The following is a 22343-nucleotide window of genomic DNA, read 5'->3' on the forward strand; positions in this document are numbered from 1 at the left end:
CCTATCCATGAGCATGGTATGTTCTTCCATTTGTTTGTGTCCTCTTTGATTTCACTGAGCAGTGGTTTGTAGTTCTCCTTGAAGAGGTCCTTTACATCCCTTGTAAGTTGGATTCCTAGGTATTTTATTCTCTTTGAAGCAATTGTGAATGGAAGTTCATTCCTGATTTGGCTCTCTGCTTGTCTGTTACTGGTGTATAAGAATGCTTGTGATTTTTGCACATTAATTTTGTATCCTGAGACTTTGCTGAAGTTGCTTATCAGCTTAAGAAGATTTTGGGCTGAGACGATGGGGTTTTCTAAATACACAATCATGTCATCTGCAAACAGGGACAATTTGACTTCTTCTTTTCCTAACTGAATACCCTTGATTTCTTTCTCTTGCCTGATTGCCCTAGCCAGAACTTCCAACACTATGTTGAATAGGAGTGGTGAGAGAGGGCATCCCTGTCTTGTGCCAGTTTTCAAAGGGAACTTTTCCAGTTTTTGCCCATTCAGTATGATATTAGCTGTGGGTTTGTCATAAATAGCTCTTATTATTTTGAGGTACGTTCCATCAATACCGAATTTGTTGAGCGTTTTTAGCATGAAGGGCTGTTGAATTTTGTCAAAAGCCTTTTCTGCATCTATTGAGATAATCATGTGGTTCTTGTCTTTGGTTCTGTTGATATGCTGGATTACGTTGATTGATTTGCGAATGTTGAACCAGCCTTGCATCCCAGGGATGAAGCCCACTTGATCATGGTGGATAAGCTTTTTGATGTGCTGCTGAATCCGGTTTGCCAGTATTTTATTGAGGATTTTTGCATCGATGTTCATCAGGGAGATTGGTCTAAAATTCTCTTTTTTTGTTGTGTCTCTGCCAGGCTTTGGTATCAGGATGATGTTGGCCTCATAAAATGAGTTAGGGAGGATTCCCTCTACTCTTCCAAGACTAAACCAGGAAGAAGTTGAATCCCTGAATAGACCAATAGCAGCCTCTGAAATTGAGGCAACAATTAATAGCCTACCCACCAAAAAAAGCCTAGGACCAGATGGATTCACAGCTGAATTCTACCAGAGGTACAAGGAGGAGCTGGTACCATTCCTTCTGAAACTATTCCAATCAATAGAAAAAGAGGGAATCCTCCCTAAACTTCTTTTTAAGATTATTGAGGTTACCTTTAACTAGAATGAGCCCATATTTCAGTTTGTCTGGTATAGTCTTAGCTTATGTCAAGTCACTTGGCTCAGTTTAATTATTCCTAGCTGCCCATTTTACTATAAAAACTATCTCATTTTCAGAAATAAAGAGCCTCCTTTAATCTCCTCAGAAGTCTCATGCCGTAGATATCTTTATTGCTATTTTACATAGAAAATATTGAGGTTCAGAAAGGTTGAAGTACTTTATTAAGGTCAAATGGTAAGCAGTAGAGACAGAATTGGAAACAGCAGAGCAAAAAGGGTGACTGCAAGCCTTGTTGTTACAGTACCTTCTTTAACATCTCTTTGTTACACTAAATTTTATTATTTTTAATCAGCTGTCTACAGCTGTGTCTGAAATGAAATGTTTTCTGGACTCTTCATTGTCTCGTTCACACTCTTCAAGGCACACTTGTGTGCATGTTCTTCTTCACTTTGCAATGTTCCTCTCGAAAGAAATGTGCCCTAACAGAACCCAGATATCTTCTAAACATTGACAAATATGCAGATACCATTGACCGCTTCTTTCTGGGGTCTATGTCTCGCTTTGTGCACCAGTTATTCAGTTTACTTGAGCTGTATACAGAGTTGGTAATCAGCCCATAGACTGTCAGCGTCCATTCTGAGTGACCCGGCATTCCCTCTGATACCTTGTTGCCCATGCTGAATTAATAGTTAAATAACTTGAACATCCCTAATACATCCAAACTATAAGGTCCGTTTGCTGTGATATATATTCTGATATGCTCACACCTTTTTGACTAATATCCATTGAAATACCCCTAGCAACAGCAGAGTATGTCTGAAAGAAAGTTGAAATTCCAAGTAGAAGAGCAGGGCTCTAATATTGAATCTAAAACCTCCTAATATGATGACCTTTGATACATGATTTAATCTTATTGATGCTCAATTTTCTTTTGTAAAAAATGGTATACAATAATGCTGATTTCTTGTTTCTTACAATTATTATGACATACATGTGGAAATTATGTACATAAACTGTAATTTGGTAGTATAAAGAATCTCATTTTTAATGTGGCTATTGCATTGTTTTCAAAATTTTCACAAACCTCTCTGTTCCTCACTTCCCTCCTCCGTCAAAATGGGAAAGTAATAGTACCTACTTTATAGATGATTGTTTCTGTTGTAGTTGCGGTTGTTGTTACTGTTACTGTTACTATTATATTAGAATAACTGGAACAATGTGGCTAACAAGATATTAAAGGTCAAATATGATTCCTGAGATACTGAAATATAAGTTTTGCTCTCTGTTAGTAATATTAATTGATTCTAGTAAGTTTAGAATAAAGAGATTATGATCATACCATTTAGAAGGCTATTGATAGTTCATTTTCAGTCTTTATAAAGACCACACAGTGTTCTCATTCTACTTTTTATAGCATTTCATGTAAACTAAAGCAAAAGTTCAATGTAGATAAAATAGAAACCCCTCTGATAGGAGAGGATAACTCTAAAAGTAACTCAGAGAACATCACTTTACTCAGCTTGTTGTCATTTTTCTTGTATGTGTTGTATTGTGGTATATATTTTTTCTTTTATCTGTGTGTTTTCCCCTGATGTTCAAATTCTGGACACCCCAAATCCTCCTGTCTTTCTTGATATTTACATTACATATTTACTTAAGTGTGCTTATTTTTTCTCATCTAAGATGCTCAGGGTGCTTTACATATAACATTTACCTTTTAATGGAGAAGAAATGTAAGTAGTGAAAAACAAGTATGCCATAAGCTGCTAAGGACAGATAGCTTAGATCACAAAAATTAAGAAGTTGAGAAAATAGAAATATTGGAGCTTCATCTAGGATCTTACTTTTAACCAGATCTTGTAGCTACTACATTTTCATGGACTTTTCAGTTCAACCAACAAATTAGAACTATCCAGGATTGTCCACATGTTTCTGGAAACAATTCAATACTATCTTTGTGAAACTGAATTTCAAGACAACTCAGAAGTTTCACCTGCTAATTGGAATGGGATCCTGGGAACATATAATCACAAAATACCACAAACTGTGTGTTTCAAAATTTTCAAGTGGAATCCAAGATATTAAAAAGTGTCTATCACTTTCAGAGTTTCTTACCTAATTAGATGAAACTGAGTTTTCATTTGTTGCCCTTCACAGCATCATGTAAAATGTGTGTCTTTCAGCTAAGTATAGGTACTTAAGAAAATAAAACAAAACGTATCACCTTATAGTTTTTTAAAAAAATTTCACTCTTAATTTATTCTCAGTTTTAATTAGTATTTTATATATTACAGCTATTCCTGATGGGAGTTTATTCTGTCAATGATTGGCTTTTTTGGCATTTTGTACTCTTAATACTGAATCCAGTATTCCTAATTCATGAAACCTTTCTTGTGATTTTAATAGACTCTATTTTTAGAGTAATTATAGGTTCACAGCAAAATTGAACAGAAGGTATAAAAAATTCCCATATAACCCTGCTCCCACACACACATACCCTGCCCCACTGTCAACATTTTCCACTAGAGTGGGATACTTATTACAATAGATGAACTTACATTGACACATCATTATCACCCAAAGTTCATAGTTTTTACATTAGTGTTCACTATTGGTGCCACACAGTCTATAAGTTTAAACAACTTTACAATGACATGTATTTACCTTTAGAGTATTATACAGTGTAATTTCACTGCCATAAAAATCCTCAATACTTTTCCTGTTCATCTACCCATCTCTGCTAATCTCTAGAAACCACTGATTGTTTTGTAGTTTACATAGTTTTACCTTTTCCAGACTATCATATATCCTGAATTGGAATCTAGGGTGCAATCCTGTAGTATATTGCCTTTTCAGATTATCTTCTTTAACTTAGTAACATGCATTTACGTTCCTCCATGTCTTTTTATGGCTTGATAGCTCATTTTTAAGCACTGAATAATATTCCATTGTCTGGATGTATCACAGTTTATTTATACATTCATCTACTGAAGGACATCTTGATTATTTCCAAGTCTTGGCAAATATAAATAAAACTGCTATAGCATTCATGTGCAGGAATCTATGTGGACATATGTTTTTGACTCCTTTGGGTAAATGCCTCAGAGCTTGATTGCTGGATCATATAGTAGAATGTTTACTTTTGTAAGAAACCTTCAAACTGTCTTCCAAAGTGGCTGTACCATTTTGCATTGCTACCAGAAATGAATGAGAGTTCCCATTGCCCTATATCCCTGTCAGCTTTTGGTTTTATCAGTGTTCTTGGATTTTGGCCATTCTAATAGGTGTGTAATGATATCTCATTGTTGTTTAATTTGTAATTTCCTGGTAACATATGATGTGAAACGTATTTTCATTTGCTTATTTGTCATCTGTATACTTCCTTTGGTGAGGTGTCTGTTAAGGTTTTTTGCCCATGTTTTAATTTGTTTTTGTTACTGAGTTTCAGGGGTTCTTTGTGTATTTCAGATAAGAATTCTTTACCAGATATGTCTTTTGTAAATATTTTCTTTGAGTCTGTGGCTTTTCTTTTCCTTCTCTTGGCAGCTTCTTTCACAGAGCAGAACATTTTAATTAAGTAGTATTCAACTTACTATTTCTTTCTTTTGTGGATCATCCCTTTGGTAGTATAGCTAAAAAGCTGTCAACAAACTGATAGTCATTTCTATTTTCTCCTAAGCTATCTGCTAGGAGTTTTATAGTTTGACCTTTTACTCTAGAGTCTGTGATTGATTCATTTTTAATTAATTTTATGAATTATATGAATACCACAATTACTTTTAAGCAGCTACACAAATTTCTGAATTCAGTGGAAACATTGCATTTATTTTTGGTATGTTTAATTTTCATTTTTATGTTTTATAATTTCAACTTTTGTTTTGGATTCGAGAGTAAATGTGCAGGTTTGTTACATGGGTATATTGTGTGACACCGAAGTTTGGTGCTAAACATAGTATCCAATAGCTAGTTTTTTGGCCCTTTTCCCGTCACTTCCTCCCCACTCTAGTAGCCCCCAGTGTTTCTTGTTCCCATCTTTATGTCCATGTGTACCCAAGAAAACATGGTTTTTAACCATAATGCTGTGTTCCACAAAAGTATACGTTAATGTTATTTTATTTTATTTTATTTTATTTTATTTATTTTTGAGACAGAATCTTATTCTGTTGCCCAGGCTGGAGTGCAGTGGTGTGATCTCGGCTCACTGCAACCTCCGCCTCCCGGATTCAAGCAAATTTCCTGCCTCAGCCTCCAGAGTAGCTGGGATTACAGGTGCCTGCCACCATGCCTGGCTAATTATTTATGTATTTTTAGTAGAGACAGAGTTTCACCATGTTGGCCAGGCTGGTCTTGAACTCCTGACCTCAGGTGATCCACCGGCATTGACCTCCCAAAGTGCTGGGATTACAGGTGTGAGCCATCGCGCCCAGCCCATGTTATCATATTTACAAACATATTCAGTGTTGAAATTTTAAAGCGAATTTATGATAAAATTCACAATAATGTCGGATATTTCACCATCAAGAGTATAAACTTAGAATGAAGTTGATCCAGTGAATAACATGAAAATAAATAAATTGGAATTAAATAATTGGAATTAAAAGAAGGGTATAAGGTTTATGTCTAGATAAAGTTTTTTGCATGTAGATGTTGCATTGTTCAGGGCCATTTGTTGAAAGACTTTTTCTCCACTGCATTGCCTTTGTTTCTTTGTCAAAAATCAATTGATTATATTCACGTGCATCTATTTCTGAGCTTTCTATTCTGTTCCATTGATTTACCTGTCTGTTCTTTTGCCAATATTGCTCTGTCTTGATTACTGCAGTTTGTATCAAGCCTTGAAGTCAGATATTGTCAGGTCTCCCACTTACGAAACTCTTTAAAATAAATTTAAAAAACAAAACAAAACAAAACAACAACAAAAAAACACCCTTATTCAGGCCAGGCATGGTGGCTAACGCCTGTAATCTCCCCTGCTCCGCCCCCAGCACTGAGGTGGGCAGATCACGAGGTCAGGAGTTTGAGGCCAGCCTGGCCAGCATGATGAAACCCTGTCTCTTCTAAAAATACAAAAATTAGCTGGGTGTGGTGATACACGTCTATAATCCTAGCTACTCAAGAGGCTGAGGCAGGAGAATTGCTTGAACTGGGGAGGCAGAGGTTGCAGTGAGCTGAGATCATGCCACTGCACTCCAACCTGGGCGACAGAGCAAGACTCTGTCTCAAATAAAGCAAAAACAAAAAACCTTTACATTTGTAGCTATTTCTTTGAATTAGGGAGTCTTTTCAGATATGTAAAAATATATGGATTATTGTATAAGCATGTCCATAATTTAATGTGCTTGGTAAATAGTCTTGTCTAGATGATTACTTTTTCTTTGAAACTATTTCTGATATTGCCATATTATATGAAAGAGTTTCCGTCTGTCACCCAGCCTGGAGTACAGTGGCACAATCATAGTTCATTGAAACCTACTGAGACTACTGTGCTCAAGCAGTCCTTCTGCCTCAGATTCCTGAGTAGCTGGGACTACAGGCTCATGCCACCATGCCTGACTAATTTTTTAAAATTGCTTTTTTTTTAGAGATGGAGGTCTTTCTATTTTGCCTAGGCTGATCTCAAACCCCGGACCTTAAACAGTCCTTCCGCCCAGGTCTTCTGAGTAGCTGGGATTACAGGCCTATCTTAACCATTTGTTTTTAAAGGAATGTATTAGATCTGCGCTGTACAATTACAGTTAACACTGGTCACGGGTAACTTTTAAATTTTAAATTAATTAGATAAAATTAGATTACATTTTCGTTTTTTTCAGTCACACTGACCACCTTTCACGTGCTCAATACCCACATGTGGTTATTGGCTATCATATTGGATGACACAGATATAGATCATTTCCATCCTTGCACAAATTTCTACTCAACAGTGCTGCAGACTGTGCATGTATCTATTATTTACCCTCCCCCCTGTACTCCAATATTATACCTGGAAATATTTTTTTTAATGCCTGTGGATGTAAATAAAGTCTTAAAAAGTAGCCTCATGTAGAATAACCTTCTGCCTCAAATTCAGGAGAAATCTTTGTTATAATACTATTGTTAAGTCACAGGTGTGTTGTTCTTACTATATTTTAATTGCATTATAGTTTGAATAGTTATATTTTAGGACATATACATTGTTATAGTCTCATCTTCTTGATGTTTATAGTAATGCAGTTCTACTCTATCATGGTTTAAAATTTATGTCTCCATAGGAATATTATTAGCTAAGCTCAGTAGTATGAAATGCTGGTTACTGTTAACTGAAATAGTTTTGTGTTTGTTGTTCAAAATTTAACTCTTAGGAGAAATAGAGGAATTTAGAAAGCTTTTTGAAACTCAATCTAGTCTTCCTTGGAAATAGGAGTACCATGATTATTTTTGAAAGAAAAATTAGCCTACAGGCTTGCATTTAAATATGTGTAGATATATATTATATATTTCTGCTAAATTATTTATGGTAGTTTTATTTTTTCCATTTTATATACATACTGGATTCTCAATTTGATTTTTAATACTGCCCATATACTTATCAGGAGTAATTTCAATGGTGTATTTTTACAAGATAAATTTCATGTTAGTTACGTGACACTTTATCTTTCATTGTTATGAATTGCCTTTTTACTTTTTGCAGTCTTGTATTGAAATGTATCAGAAACTATAATGTAAAAAAAATGTTGGGTAGAAATCTTATCATTAAAAGTTGCAGCAAGTCGTGAAAACAGCTCATGCTTTTATTGCCGTTTTGATGTTTTTGATGGCAAAAGTATTGAGAAAAAAAGTCTTTAGATTCACATGAGAAGCTGACAGAGTGAAATATTTTAAGGCTTGAAAGGGGAAGTAGAAGTTATAATTATTGTGTAGATTCACAATCCTTGTATTGAATGACTAACCTTTGCTATCATGCTGCAGGCCATAGAGCGAGAAAAAGCCGAGAAGTTCAGAAAACTGCAAGATGCCAGCAGATCAGCTCAGGTCCTGGTGGAACAGATGGTGAATGGTAATTACACAAGTTGATTTAGATAATCTTCTTAGGGATTTGATAAACACATAGGTTCATATTTATCAGCTGAATTACATCAGACAAGCACTTCTTGAATACAAATTTAAATTAAAAGGAGTTCATATGTTTGTATTATTCTTTTTTTAATGCTAAGCAAATTATTAGGAGAAATTCAACTTTGAGTCCATTGGAAGAAAATGGGAAGTGATAGAATATTTGATCAATCTGTTGCAGAGAAATACACATTAATGCAAATCCTGCTAGCATTTGTCCAAATAATTTAAGAGAATAAGGTTTACAGAAATTTGAAAACATTAATAGTCATGTTATATATGTAAAACTGATCATCCGATTTTAAATCATTTCTGCAATATGTTTTTCCAAACAGACTGAAATTAGATGGAATGTTTTACCATCATTCCTGTTTCCTAATAATATATGTGACATTTTCTATGTTACTTTTTATCACTTTCTCTCATTTAAAAAAAAAAGTATCTTCGGGATAACCTTTACTTTAACTTCTTTGGAGTGGGATAAAAGCACAAAGCTAGCAAAACTTTTGTCTTTTTCGAAAATAAATTAAAATTAATCTTTGCTAATACTCAGTGCCTCAAAAGCTATGTGTACCAAATATGTCATTGACATGATGTGTAAACAACCTTCTTTCAATTTATCATTGCTTATACTACTGTATTTCCAGATAAAATTTCATGAAAATCAAGGATAATGCTATTTTCAAATAAGACTATTTTTCATTTTGTGGGAGATGTTTACAAGAGCATCATAAATAAATATAACAAATGTTTTTGTTGTGCATGTCAGCTTTTTCCAGCATCTGCCTGCATTTTGGGGTGTAAATTCTGTGTGTAAGTTATTTTTTGCCTTAATTGCAAATTTGGCATTAAAAAGTTCGGTGGTCTTCCTAGAAAATCAGTTTATTTTCTTCTTCTAATGAGTCCCATGACTGACTGTATTTGGTTAAAAATGAAAACAAGCAAACGTAACAGCTGAGACTTGAGTGAACACGTTTAAGAACAGAGAATGAAAATATCAGTAGATTTTTATTTAGATGTATGTTGCTTGGTAATTTTAACTGATCAGCATAACAGCATATTCTTGTTTTTTTTTTTTTTTTTTTTTTTTTTTTTTTTTTGAGACGGAGTCTTGCTCTGTCACCCAGGCTGGAGTGCTGTGGCCGGATCTCAGCTCACTGCAAGCTCCGCCTCCCGGGTTCACGCCATTCTCCTGCCTCAGCCTCCTCGGTAGCTGGGACTACAGGCGCCGCCACCTCGCCCGGCTAGTTTTTTGTAGTTTTTAGTAGAGACGGGGTTTCACCGTGTTAGCCAGGATGGTCTCGATCTCCTGACCTGGTGATCCGCCCGTCTCGGCCTCCCAAAGTGCTGGGATTACAGGCTTGAGCCACCGCGCCCGGCCCATATTCTTGTTAAATAAAATTATGTGATCTAAAAATATCCTCCTAGTTATGTAAGTTCCTCCTAGAAACTGTATTATCACTTTTTCATTTTAATAAGCTGATGCAAGAGCTGTACTTTAAATGGTCTCATTTCATAATTATGTATCAAGCTTACCTCACTTTAGATCATCTGATAACATACACTGAATTAATCAGAAATAATTTAAACATTTAAAAATTAAGGGTATGATTTTTAATTTTTGGTAAGTAAAACTACATGCAGGATTTAAATGATCATGTGACTAGTGACAGTAATAGTTTTCTAGGTTATTTCCCTCATAGTTCTAATTTTTGGAGGCATGTAGAAAAATCAGGACATATAGTAGGTGCTTAATAAATATTAATTGACCAAATTCTATTTAGCAAAGCAAAATTAAGGCAGTCATGGAGGTAATGACATTGGTAATTTTGGTGTGAAAATAATTAGTAATCCTTCTGAAGGAAAATGCTGACTTTGGCAGATACCAGGGAACACTGGGGGATGGGGGTGTGATTTGAGACATTCCTTTTTGGTTGACTGTATTGATCAAATTTTATGCTACCCATTTGTTCTACCAGTAAAGATATGGTCTAACTGATATGTCATTAGGCTCAAGTTTGGGTCATAACTGGGATGACTACTTAAAATGACCATAGCTCTGTTTCCCCATTAAATAAAACAATTTATGAAATTACTTTGAAAAAAAAAAGGCTCAAATATTCTAACTTATCTGTTTGTTCCTTTTTTGTCTTTCAAGGAACAAATTGCATAATATTTATTTTCTGTGTTTGTGCAAATTATGAGATAAGCTAGACGCATATTAAGTGCCTGGAGTACCTCTTCAGGTGTATTTCAGAGGGACTGCTACCCTAAATCATTAATAGCTCCTTTAGCATAGAGCCCAAAACTACAGTTGACTGGTGTAGCTCATGAAGCTGAAAGACAAATGAAGCTTTCTGTAAATGAAGATTCCAAGAATTATTGCATTAAAACTCTTAAAGTCCAGAATCGTCCTTCCCAAGCTTAGGCTATGGAGATATAATAAATCTCACAGCAACGTAAGACACATACATTCTTGCCCTTTTTTGTAGAAAGGAAAATGAGAGCTGAATCAGTGTACTTCATTTAGGACCTCATGTAAATGACTGTTCCTCTTCACCACGTATAGTTTCCTCAAAAATTAAGATAAATATAATCACTCTTGTATAATACCATATTATTATGCCACTAATAAAAATAGATATATTATAAATATGTGTATATATTTATAAATTTGATGTATGCTGACAGTGAAAATATTTAACATATATTCATAGTGTAAAAATATGTGGAGTGGCATAAGCATAGCTATTATATATTTTTAAAAATTCTGTGAACTATATTTTACATGTATCTATATTGGTACATGCATAGCAGACTGAATTTTCTACTTAAAATAATTTGCCCTGAGATTAAATTACTTTTTAAAAATCTAGAATAATTTTGTAACTCATCAGTTTGCTTTTAGAATGAAATTCCAAGATGGAAAAAATAATTTCTCGTAACTTAAATTTTACTTCAGTTTTGACCTGAAATGGTACATCTGACATATTTCCAAATGAATTTTGTCTGTTTCTAAATATCTGTGAAGCAATGAAGATTTAACATCACTTAAATAATGCAGAAAACAAAATCTATTTGTCCTGAAGGCAATTTCTTGAAGGAATTGAAGACATATGCCGAGAAGACAGGGTATGGTGTTAAGGTTGTTGAAAGTATAAAATTTACCATGGTTACAATGTAGAAGCGACCCTCATTTGATGGTGCAAAGTATCGTTAAAAATCAGTTGTATGTCCTGGAAACAATATGTCTACTAACATATGTACAGTTTTTCAGTGTCACATACAAGTTTTATAATCAATTGGAAGATAATTTTCATTTTGACTATATTTTATCAAATGTGAAGAGTTGCATGCAGAATTTTAAAACAGTTAATATTAACCATATCATTGATTTTACAGCAATAATTTATATATTAAGAGTTTATAGACAGTAAGAGATTCTTACTAATTTATTTGGAATTTTTAACCAAAGAAAGGAGTTGGCCAAATTGCTTGCCTACTTTAAAACTATACGTGGACATTTTCTTTATGGATGCTCCAGTTCTTTTGGTCAGAGTAGAAGTGATCTTTCACGATCATAGACTAAAAAGAGAAGCTACTAAAAGGAGAGTGTTAACTAAAAAAAAAAAATCATGTTTCTGGCATTTTGGCATGAAATTTTGATATAATTTTTAACTGATTTATCTCTATCTTAGCTGTATTTTTTTGTTTGAACTAACATTAAAATTAATTTACTGTTCTTACGTCAACATTAATTGGTTGGGTAAATATGATAGAATATTGGATGGTGCAAAGTACCTCTTTTTACTAAAGACTTTTTTGGATAGCTATAATTTTCATGCAGCTTATCGTCAATATGTAAGATTAGGATCATAACCCTGGTCTCAGGAAGCTGTTAACTTAATGAGGGCAAGTGAAAGGCTAGATCAGGTAGCCAGTGTTGTATTTATATATTCTTGTAGCTGTGTATATTGAAGAGGGAGTTTCCAAATTCTTCATTTTACTTTTTAAAAAAGATGGGATGATATAACTTTATTTAAGGTTTATTTTTTCATTTCTTAATTTAAATACAAAATGTTGTAAATAATTTGGAAATTTAGAAAAATTTAGCCATTAAATACAGTAAGTAATCTTTCTAATGCTTTAATAATATTGCTAACTAATAATGGTTTTCTAAGATTTTATTTTATTTTATTTTTTTTTAAATTATACTTTAAGTTCTAGGGTACATGTGCATAACGTGCAGGTTTGTTACATATGTATACATGTGCCATGTTGGTGTGCTGCACCCATCAACTCGTCAGCACCCATCAATTCATCATTTATATCAGGTATAACTCCCCATCGTCTCTCAGCCCAAAATTTTCTAAGATTTTAATTTGAACAGTCTTTAAACGGATGCTTATCAAGACCAAGGCCTTTCAGTCTATTACTGAGATTGTGGAGTTTTAGGACAACCTGGAACTAAAATAATATACATATGATTATACCTAAACGTATGTCTGTTTTTATCTATTTAGGATTAGAGTAATCCTTTCTGTAAAATAGTATTCTTGCATGAGTACATACAATCTCATCAATCAAGTATAACACAAAAAGCCTAGTTTAGATAAACTGATTTTCCATATTAATACTGAAATTAGCAAAATACGGTCATATCACAACATTCATTTGAAAACATATTTAGGCATAGCTCAGGTTCTCATTCTTTAGTCTATAAGATGCTTTCACCATAATTTCTAGAGGAGATACTATAATTATCTAATAAGATTAGTTGTGTTTTCTACGTTAAATTGTGGTTCATTTTCAATTCCTATTTGTAGTTTTCTGTGTGTTAATTAAGAGTCTAAAGACAATCACATTAAGGACATGTTTAAATAAAAGTGGTAACTATTAGTATATTAGACTAAAGAACATCTCAAAACTATCATTCCCTCAGTACTAGATTATAGTGTTTAAGGTGATACCTAATAATAAGTATGCTAACTGTTGTAATTAAATGGCACAGAAGAACACTGATGAGGGCTCTTCTTATCTAAAACATTAACCAAGTAACTGTCTTTTATTTCTTGTATTTTGATTCATAGCTCATTAGATAATTTCACATGAATTATGTTATTTGAGGTGGGCAACCACGTTTTGTCAGATGGGTGAGAGTTTGGCTCATCTCAAAGCTAAAACTCTCATGACCAATGGAAAGGTTTTCAGTAACAGCAGCTCTTCTAATCATATATTTTAAGGGCAAGACATATTGCAAATAGTCTGTATACAAATGTGGCTTGGAGATTGTACCATTTGTAGTAGCCCTGTCCCTCCATCATGAATGAGTAGCCTTTCACAGTTGCATATATATTTCCTCTTCTCTTATTCCTTTCTCAGTACTGGGCAGTTTGATTTATATTTCTTCTTTCTCCACATGACACTTAGTATAATGCTCTACACAGAGTTCACATTCGATAAATGTTGTTAATTGACAGGCACATTTTTCTTGGTTTAACTCTGATCTCCAAAAGGAAGAGCCTCTGTGGGTGTGTGTGCACACGGCGGGCATGTGCAGGTGAACTTCCATGTGCAGACGTGTGTGTGTCCATGCGTGTGAAAGGAGGAGACTGTTGTCACTGTTGTTGTGGGAAATGAGTGGTAAAAACAAATATGAGTAAAAATCTGACTTTTTTCTAATTTTATGATGTTTGAAAATAAAAAAAAAAAAAGCCAAAGGGCTATATTAGTAAAATTTGTATTGCCCTCACTAGGGATATTTCTTTCATATATACCATTAATTTTGAAAAGCCATTACTTTAAGTCAGTGTGGTCACAGAAGCCTCTAAAATTTAGCCTCAGAACTTGTCTTCAAGGGTTTTGAATATATCTCTATTACATTTTAGGCTATTATATTGAATGCTGTATGAACTTGTAATAACCCTCCCTTAAAGTGCAACAAAAATAGGAGACTGTTTATTAGCAGCTTTATTTTACGTTTCTATTCCAAATATTCTTTTAATTCAAGAGCTCTGGAAACACTGGTTTTGCATTATTCTACCCTGGCTTCATGGCTAATGATGAATATAGTTGATGAGGAATACTTCACTTTAAGTGGCAGTTCTGGAGTACTTGCATGGAAGGTGGTGCACAATTAAAATTATTCTAACAGTCTGTTATGCACTGTACACAAGTAATAAAATTAATGGATGCACTTCAAGTAATGATCCATTTCCTCTGGGTGCAATATATTTATTCATAGACTATTTCAGGGGTTGTTTAGAATATGAGATGTGAATGGATTATGATCCATTATCCCTGAGATTCTAATGTGCTACAACAAAATAGTTTCCATAAGTATTGTTCATAATGCCTGGTATGTTAGTATTTGTATTCTTAAATAGCTAACACAAAATTAGAAAACAGATGCTCAGATGATTGATACCTAAAACTTTTCAGATATTTACACTTACAAACTCTTAAAAAACTTACAATTTTCCATTGAGCCAAGGAGCATAATTCTATGAAATACACATAAAACAATTATATATAATAACAAAATTATTTTCTTGGAAAACACTTTGAAACCTTTTTTATTCTAGAAAGGTTTTAATGGTCTTAGAAAATCAACAGTAGTCCTGGCATCTAGATGGTCAATTAATTTACAAAGTTGAAGTAATAGCATTTCTAATTTTAAGAGAGATACATTAAGTAATGTGACACGTGACAGTGCTTCCTATCCCCTGCCCAAGTATTTTAAAGCAAATTTGATGCAAGAGAGATGGTGTGCTTGTTTGTATATGGCTTTTGGCTTCAGTGTACATTGGTCTCATAATTTTTATATTCATATAGAGTACATTATTGATTTGGTATTGAATGAGTTCATGAGTACAGTGTAGTTATTTTCTTTCTACTCCAAGCTGAGAATTCTATCAGATACTGCCAGTGGAGACATTTCCTAGAGGAGTTTATAGCTTAGAAGGACAGTTTATGCCCTTATTGAGCAGGCAGCATATTCACAATGAACTAATACAGTGTTTGCATACAAATCCTTCATAACACGACTTCTGATTATCTGTGGCCAACATTATGTCTTTTCTAGTAACAGTTAGAAATTTCTCCTTTTTTTTTTTAAAATTTTTGGTTTCTTTGTAACTTCAGTCTCAAATGATTATAAATGTGGCAGAATCCAGAATTCTCAAACTCTTTTTGTTTTTATTTTAGTTAGAGACAGGGTCTTGCTCTGTTGCCCAGGCTAGAATACAGTGATGCAATCATAGCTCACTGCAGCCTCGAACTCCTGGGCTCAAAGGATCCCTGGTTATTTGTAAAACTTCTTTAAGAAATGTATGACTGCACCTTCTATATCCCATATTAGTCCTGTATTATATAAAATTAGGACTAATTTGAAAATAGTATTATGAACTTTTTATACATGGTCTGTTTCAGTCATTAAGAAGACTCCCTCTCCCCCTAATTTTTGCACAAGAGATCTGGTCTCTTGTTTTCTGAATATTCTTTTTCATTTCCTCTATATGACATTGTCTAATATGTCTTTGTTGCCTAGTATGTGTGAGCGTTTGTTATAAGTAAGTTACATAGGTTAACTCAGAACTTTGATAAGTATCCTATGAGGTTGATTCTATTTTTAGTCCTCATTTCATGGTTGAGGAAAATGAGATCCAGTGAAATTAAATAACTGCACCCATTTCACACATCTAGTAAGGGGCATCAAATTTGAACTCCCGTCTCTTTAACATCAGAATTCTCACTGGTCATTTCTCTGCCTTTCTGCCTGCCTCCCCCTTTTTGCTATTATGGAAGTCATTCTTTGATCTATCACTGCATTTTAATTGCCTGCATTCAGTTATAAATAGCAGTGTTACGAATTTGTACAAAGTTGACTTTTCTTCATCATTTAAATTTCTTTTACAGTGATATATTGCAACATTTTTTGGCGACACAACACAGAGTTTTGTGTAAAGATCAACAATGACTCGTTAAAACCCATCCCTAGATTTTAATAGATACTGCAGGACCTATTGGTACTTCAGTATAATTTTATCGTTTTACAAAATTAACATATCCATATTGAAAATCAACTTACAGTTTTATTTTTTCATTTTTTCATTCGCTACAATTTGTATTGTTGACCTTTCTCAGGGACACAAAGGGATTTCTCTCTGGATTCCCTTCTCATTTAGACAAGTGTTAAATAAGACTCAATCTAGCATCAGTCTATTGATCCCTTTAATTTAGCGTTTCTTTTTTGACTATTTAATGGCTGGTTTATGTTGACTTTTCACCCTTCATGGACTTCTAACTACTTGTTCAAGTTCAACATACACCAAAAATATTTCTCCTAAATATCTGATCATTTAGATCCGTGCCACTTTTTTTTGTTATTAAGTAACATAATTTTAAAATTCTGTCCAGTGTATTTTTTAATTATACCTTTTTATTTTCCAGAAATGTTAAGGTTTTATCATAATACTTTTTACAAACAGAGTGCTCATACGATTGAAGTTTCTTATTCTTCTCTTATACTTTTTACCAAATGTGGTCATTTTCTAACTACAGTTACTTAATGATATCACTTAAAAAATATTTTGGTACAATTTTTGATCACTCCTCAAAATCCAACAATCAAAAACAGCATGTCATACCACATGTGCAGATGTCTCAATAAGACCAATTTCTTCCTTAAGTATTAGGAGGATATTAGAATATTTAACTCCCGCAAACCACGGACTTCTTTTATAGTTAGATATATGGAGCCATGTATATATTCTCTTTCTACATTCTGTTATTTCCATTGTATCTCATTAAAAATATATCGAGGAAGAAGGAGGGGAAAATAGTTGACAATAATATTTGCAAAGTTTGTCTCCTTCACCACAATCCTGAGAAGCATTATGCTTTGAAATTAGTAAAGTTACAGTTGTGTTTCAAATGAATTGAGGGACATGGTTTGGCAACATTAATATCTTTATGACAAATAGAACATTAGAATATCAGGGAAGAGGGAAGTGAAAGAGGATAAAATAATATATTTGTTGAATTCACATCTATATATTTTTTAGTCTTTAAAAAGGATAAAGTGGGAGGCATCTACAAGTTAACGAAACCACAGGCCTTATGTTTCTAGAGATGCTCTTCAGACTTTTTAAGAACTTAGCTTCCCTTTAACTAAATTATATTACCAGAAAATTAAGTGAAATGAACATTTATAAGAGTAGATTATCTTAGACAACCTACTCTTCTACTGCCAACCTACTCTTCTACCTTTTAGGTATTTTAACCTAGAGAAAGAAACTTATAGTGAGTTCATGTTCTTTTGAGATCCCTGTAGGTAAATGAGAGACTATAAAACATTTAAATATTCAGTATTTCAAAAGCATAAGAAAGTTACCAGTGCTAATGTAGCTATGTTTAAAAATGCATGCTATCATATTTAATCTATTTTCTCTTTTATGTTCTGTCATTAAGAAAACTACATAAGCTAATCTAAGAAAGTCTAAATTTTGTAAACTAGCTTTAGAGAATTTGAATATTTTGACCCATAGCATAGAATGATATTGCCATGCTTTCATGCTATGTGTGGAATAATATGTACTTGGATTGGCATTCATCATATATGAAAGGACATAGCATATTCCATGGTACATAGTAGGTACTCCAGAATGGTAATGGTGACAATGATGTGCTTGTGTTTCGATTTTTCCCTTGATAAAGTTTTCTGGGTTTGGTATTACTATAGATGATTTTAAAACTGTCAGATGAACTTCTACATTTATAAGTTTAAAAATGTTTCATATTAGAAAGATTATTTTTCCTAGTACTTGTTTTATTTACTTGGATCTATGGACAACCTGAGATGGAGTCTTGCTCTGTTGCCCAGGCTGGAGTGCAGTGGCGCAATGTCGGCTGACTGAAAACGCCACCTCCTGGGTTCACACCATTCTCCTGCCTCAGCCTCCTGAGTAGCTAGGATGACAGGTGCCTGCCACCACACCCAGCTAATTTTTTGTATTTTTAGTAGAGACGGAGTTTCACGGTGTTAGCCAGGATGGTCTTGATCTCCTGACCTCGTGATCCACCTGCCTCGACTTCCAAAAGTGCTGGGCTTATAGGCGTGAGCCACCACGCCCAGCTGACAGTCTGTTTATTTCTAGTCTTCTGTAAATGAAATAAAGAATAGTTAATCTTGGATAATTTTTTTCCTCTTTTTACAATGATGAAAATACTATTTAAACTAATTTCCAAGCCCATTTTAAAAATTAAAAATGTAAGTTAGTTCGGGGAAGTATATTTGAGTAATGTGCATGATACTTAAAATGTATCTGAAAACATCCAAAATTTTACTTGTTCATGTCAGCCTTCCAGCTCCCAACAGAGCTTTGAGCACTTTTGTTTTTATTTACATTCTTATTTAATATTTTATTTAAATACATTCTACTTTTCTACATCTTATGTCTTATTTATTACTTGATGGCATTGATAATCTTTATTGTGATACAAGTCTAATAATTACAATGAATAATCTGAAATCATATTTACACATTTATATCTTAGAAAATAATTGATTTGGTTTGAAATCATTCATGTGGTGAATACTTTTATAATTAGGATGTGTTGGCTTTCAGATAATTTCTTTCAGTCCTTGGGTTCAGGGTATATATTTAATTATTATTATTATTTTTTCTTTCTAGAGGGTGTTAATGCCGATAGCATCAAACAAGCCTCAGAACAACTGAACAGCCGGTGGATCGAATTCTGCCAGTTGCTAAGTGAGAGACTTAACTGGCTGGAGTATCAGAACAACATCATCACTTTCTATAATCAGCTACAACAATTGGAGCAGATGACAACTACTGCTGAAAACTGGTTGAAAATCCAACCCACCACCCCATCAGAGCCAACGGCAATTAAAAGTCAGTTAAAAATATGTAAGGTAAGAATCTTTCCTCCTCCCGTTTGGAGAATATTAATAGATGTTTCTTGGCAATTTCCAAGAAGACAATAACAAATTATTTAGTAATGAAACGTTCACCTTCTAAGGATTTAGCTGAGCACAATAAAGTTCAAAACATAAGCAACAAAAATCAGTTTAAATATGTAAGACATAGATACCCGGATTCTAAAATTGTATTTAGCATAGTTACACAGAGCTAATTGATGTGTCGGTTTGCAAAAGCATGAGGTAGATTAGGAGTGTGGAAACCACATGTATCCTATAAAAAATGGCCTCTACTTAGGAACTCTTGCTTTGCAACTAGTGAAACATAGTCATATGTTGAAAAAGTGGAATCCATGGAAATAGTTAGAAACATGGGTCAACAACAAGCTTGGATGTGATATAATTGAATACATAAGGAAAATATTTAAAACTGATGGACCTCTTAAATTAGGATAATTTGAGGAAAGTTTCTTTACAAAGAGATATTTTTTGAATGTAGCTGGTGTATAGAGGAACCACACGGGATAGTGTAGTAACCCAGCTTCAGAGTTCTTACCTCTTTTAGGCCAGGAAGGATCAGGGAGAGAGAAGTTATAGAAACTCAGAAGGAGAGAGTCAGATCCTCATGGTAAAAGCAGCATGGCCAGCTTAAGGAATCCTCATAGAAATGGAGTCAGAAAAATAAACACCCCACTTCTCTTTTTTCCCTGCCTCCAGAATCTTGTCAGGGCTCTAAACTTAATCGTAAGGCAAAGGACAAGGAACTGTCATCGGTAAATAACAGTCTCCTGGCTTACAGGAGAAGAGTGGACAGTGGATCTGGAGGAGCAAACAAGATATAAGTGGACAAAAGGGTGTGAAAAAGAGATGAAAAGATATTATGCCTTCAAGTGTAAGAAAACAAGAGCTGTATAATAATGAAAATAGCCTAAACTGTTGTCATTGTTACTATGAGCTATGTACTTTTCACGGGGAATGAGAAACTGATTAGAGGAGGGACTAAAACGTTTCCAGGATGAGTCTTTAGTGATAGATCGAGAGGATTACATTTAATACAAAAGACAAGGAATGGAGATTCATTTGCATACTTTAAAAAGAATGGTTTAAATAAAGGTAGAATATAGACATGGAAAGGTGACAAGGTTGATTTAGAAAAGGTATCGGACCCAAAAAGTGATGAGAAATTCAAAGTTATATTGAAGAGAAAAATAATTGAAGGACTTGATGGTTCTTCTTCAAATATTGGACCTGCAGCATTACTAGGTTTTCTGTTCTTGCGTTAGTTTGCTGAGGAAATAAACTCAGAAAGTATACTTTTGGATAAAGAATACCTTGGATAAGGCACTTGACTTATTAGGCAAATACACACATCTAAGGAATTTCTACATTTAGACACATTTTGTAATTTGAGAATAGAACCCATGCCATTTTTCCTATGAATCAGAGGAATAATACAAATACATTATTTCTTGAAACAAAAATCTAATGTTACCTTACCCGATTCTTGAGATTCAGATATCGTAGTTAGTAACAGTACCTACACAGTACATTCATGCATTATATATATATACATATATATATATATATATACACACACATATATATATATATATATATATATATATAGTGTCTCTAATGTTTCTAAGAATGCTACTGAGTGTATTAATCAGCTCATGCTGCCGCAACAAATAGCACAGACTGAGTGGCTTAAACAACACAGGTTTATTTTCTGAGAGTTCTAGAAGCAAGAAAGTCCAGGACCAAGGTTTGGCAGGGTTCAGCTTCATCTTCTGGTAAAGGCTGTCTTCCTGGATTGCAGATGACCAACTTCTCACTCTGTCCTCACATGGCTTTCCTCTGTGTGTATACATGGAGAGAGAGAAAGAGGGCTGTTTTTCTTTCTCTCTTTCTTTCTCTCTGCCTCCTTTTATAAAGCCACCAATCCCTAAGGGATTAGGCACCCCCCCCCCCCCACCCCCAACCCTGGTGACCTCATATAAACATTATTACCTCTTAAAAGTCCTGTCACCAAATGCAGTCTCACCAATGGTTAGGACTTCATTCAACATGTGAATTTTGGAAGACACCATTCAGTCCATAGCACTAAGTTTTGGGAATATTATAGTGAGCATTCAAGGACCCTGCTTTTAGTGTATTTATGGAAAGCAGAGGAGAGAGACATGAAGCAATGGAATCAATATTTTTAAATTTCCTGCTAGGATCAGTTGTTTAAACAAAGATGCAAAGCTTTGGGAGAATGACTAACACGGGAAAACGAACCTGATAGGGCCACCAAGGGCATCTTCCTTGAGAGAGGAGCATTTGAGTTGAGACTTTTGTGATGAGTTGGAATTAGGTAAGAGAACAGTGAAGCAAAAGACTCCAGGCAGAAGGAACGTGGCCAGAGGGAGCAATAAAGGCCAAGCACCTGAATGAAGACCATTGTAAATGCTGAACGTAGTGGGGCAGAGGAATGAGAGGAGAGTTGAAGAGGAAAAGGCAGGCATATAGGAGACAAACCATTGACTTCTGGGACCTGCTAGTATCTTGGTTTAATTTGAGAAGCAAATGGAGATCACCAGAAGTTTTATATATTAAATATCGTCTGGAGGTTGAGGAAGTCATCCTAAGGGAAAATATTTCTTTTACTGCATCCAGCCACAAAATTCCAAATTCTGTTATCACCTCTTTATCACCCCTTACTCTTTCTCTCACACCCATTGGTGCCTGTTAATTTGAAGAATCACTTTAGGTAAAATATTTAGCAAGATAAGCTTAATATTATTCATACAAGGGCAAATATATATACTGTTCTGCTGTGATTAGTGATAGGCAAATAAAATATAACATGTTTCACAGCATTTTCTTTTATTTGGAGAAGTTTTATAACATTAGAGTGCATATTTAGCTCATATTCTAATGCTTAGCAGAACTGGTTCTTAATATTCTGGGGGTTAGAGAGCCTTATCAGAATTGGAAGAAATTCATGAACCCTTTCCTGAGAAAAATACAAAAGCTTCCATGAGATAAGCATATAATTTTAAAGGATAAACAGATTTAAAGTAGATACCATACACTGGAGGACCAGCTATACGAAATCCTTTTATGGAGATAATGGCTGATTGTTAACATCTTTTCAAATGCT

General features: G+C 34.2%; 1 protein-coding gene across 1 annotated transcript in view; it reads left to right on the forward strand.

Moving 5' to 3' along the window:
- Positions 1-22343, forward strand: part of DMD (dystrophin) — a 2292995-nt gene that overhangs the window by 854432 nt on the left and 1416220 nt on the right. The window contains 2 exon segments of the mRNA XM_026451980.1: positions 8113-8200; positions 18951-19192. Coding sequence (XP_026307765.1) covers positions 8113-8200; positions 18951-19192 — 330 coding nt within the window.

Source organism: Piliocolobus tephrosceles, chromosome 12, assembly GCF_002776525.5.
Source record: "Piliocolobus tephrosceles isolate RC106 chromosome 12, ASM277652v3, whole genome shotgun sequence".
Taxonomy (NCBI): Eukaryota; Metazoa; Chordata; class Mammalia; order Primates; family Cercopithecidae; genus Piliocolobus; species Piliocolobus tephrosceles.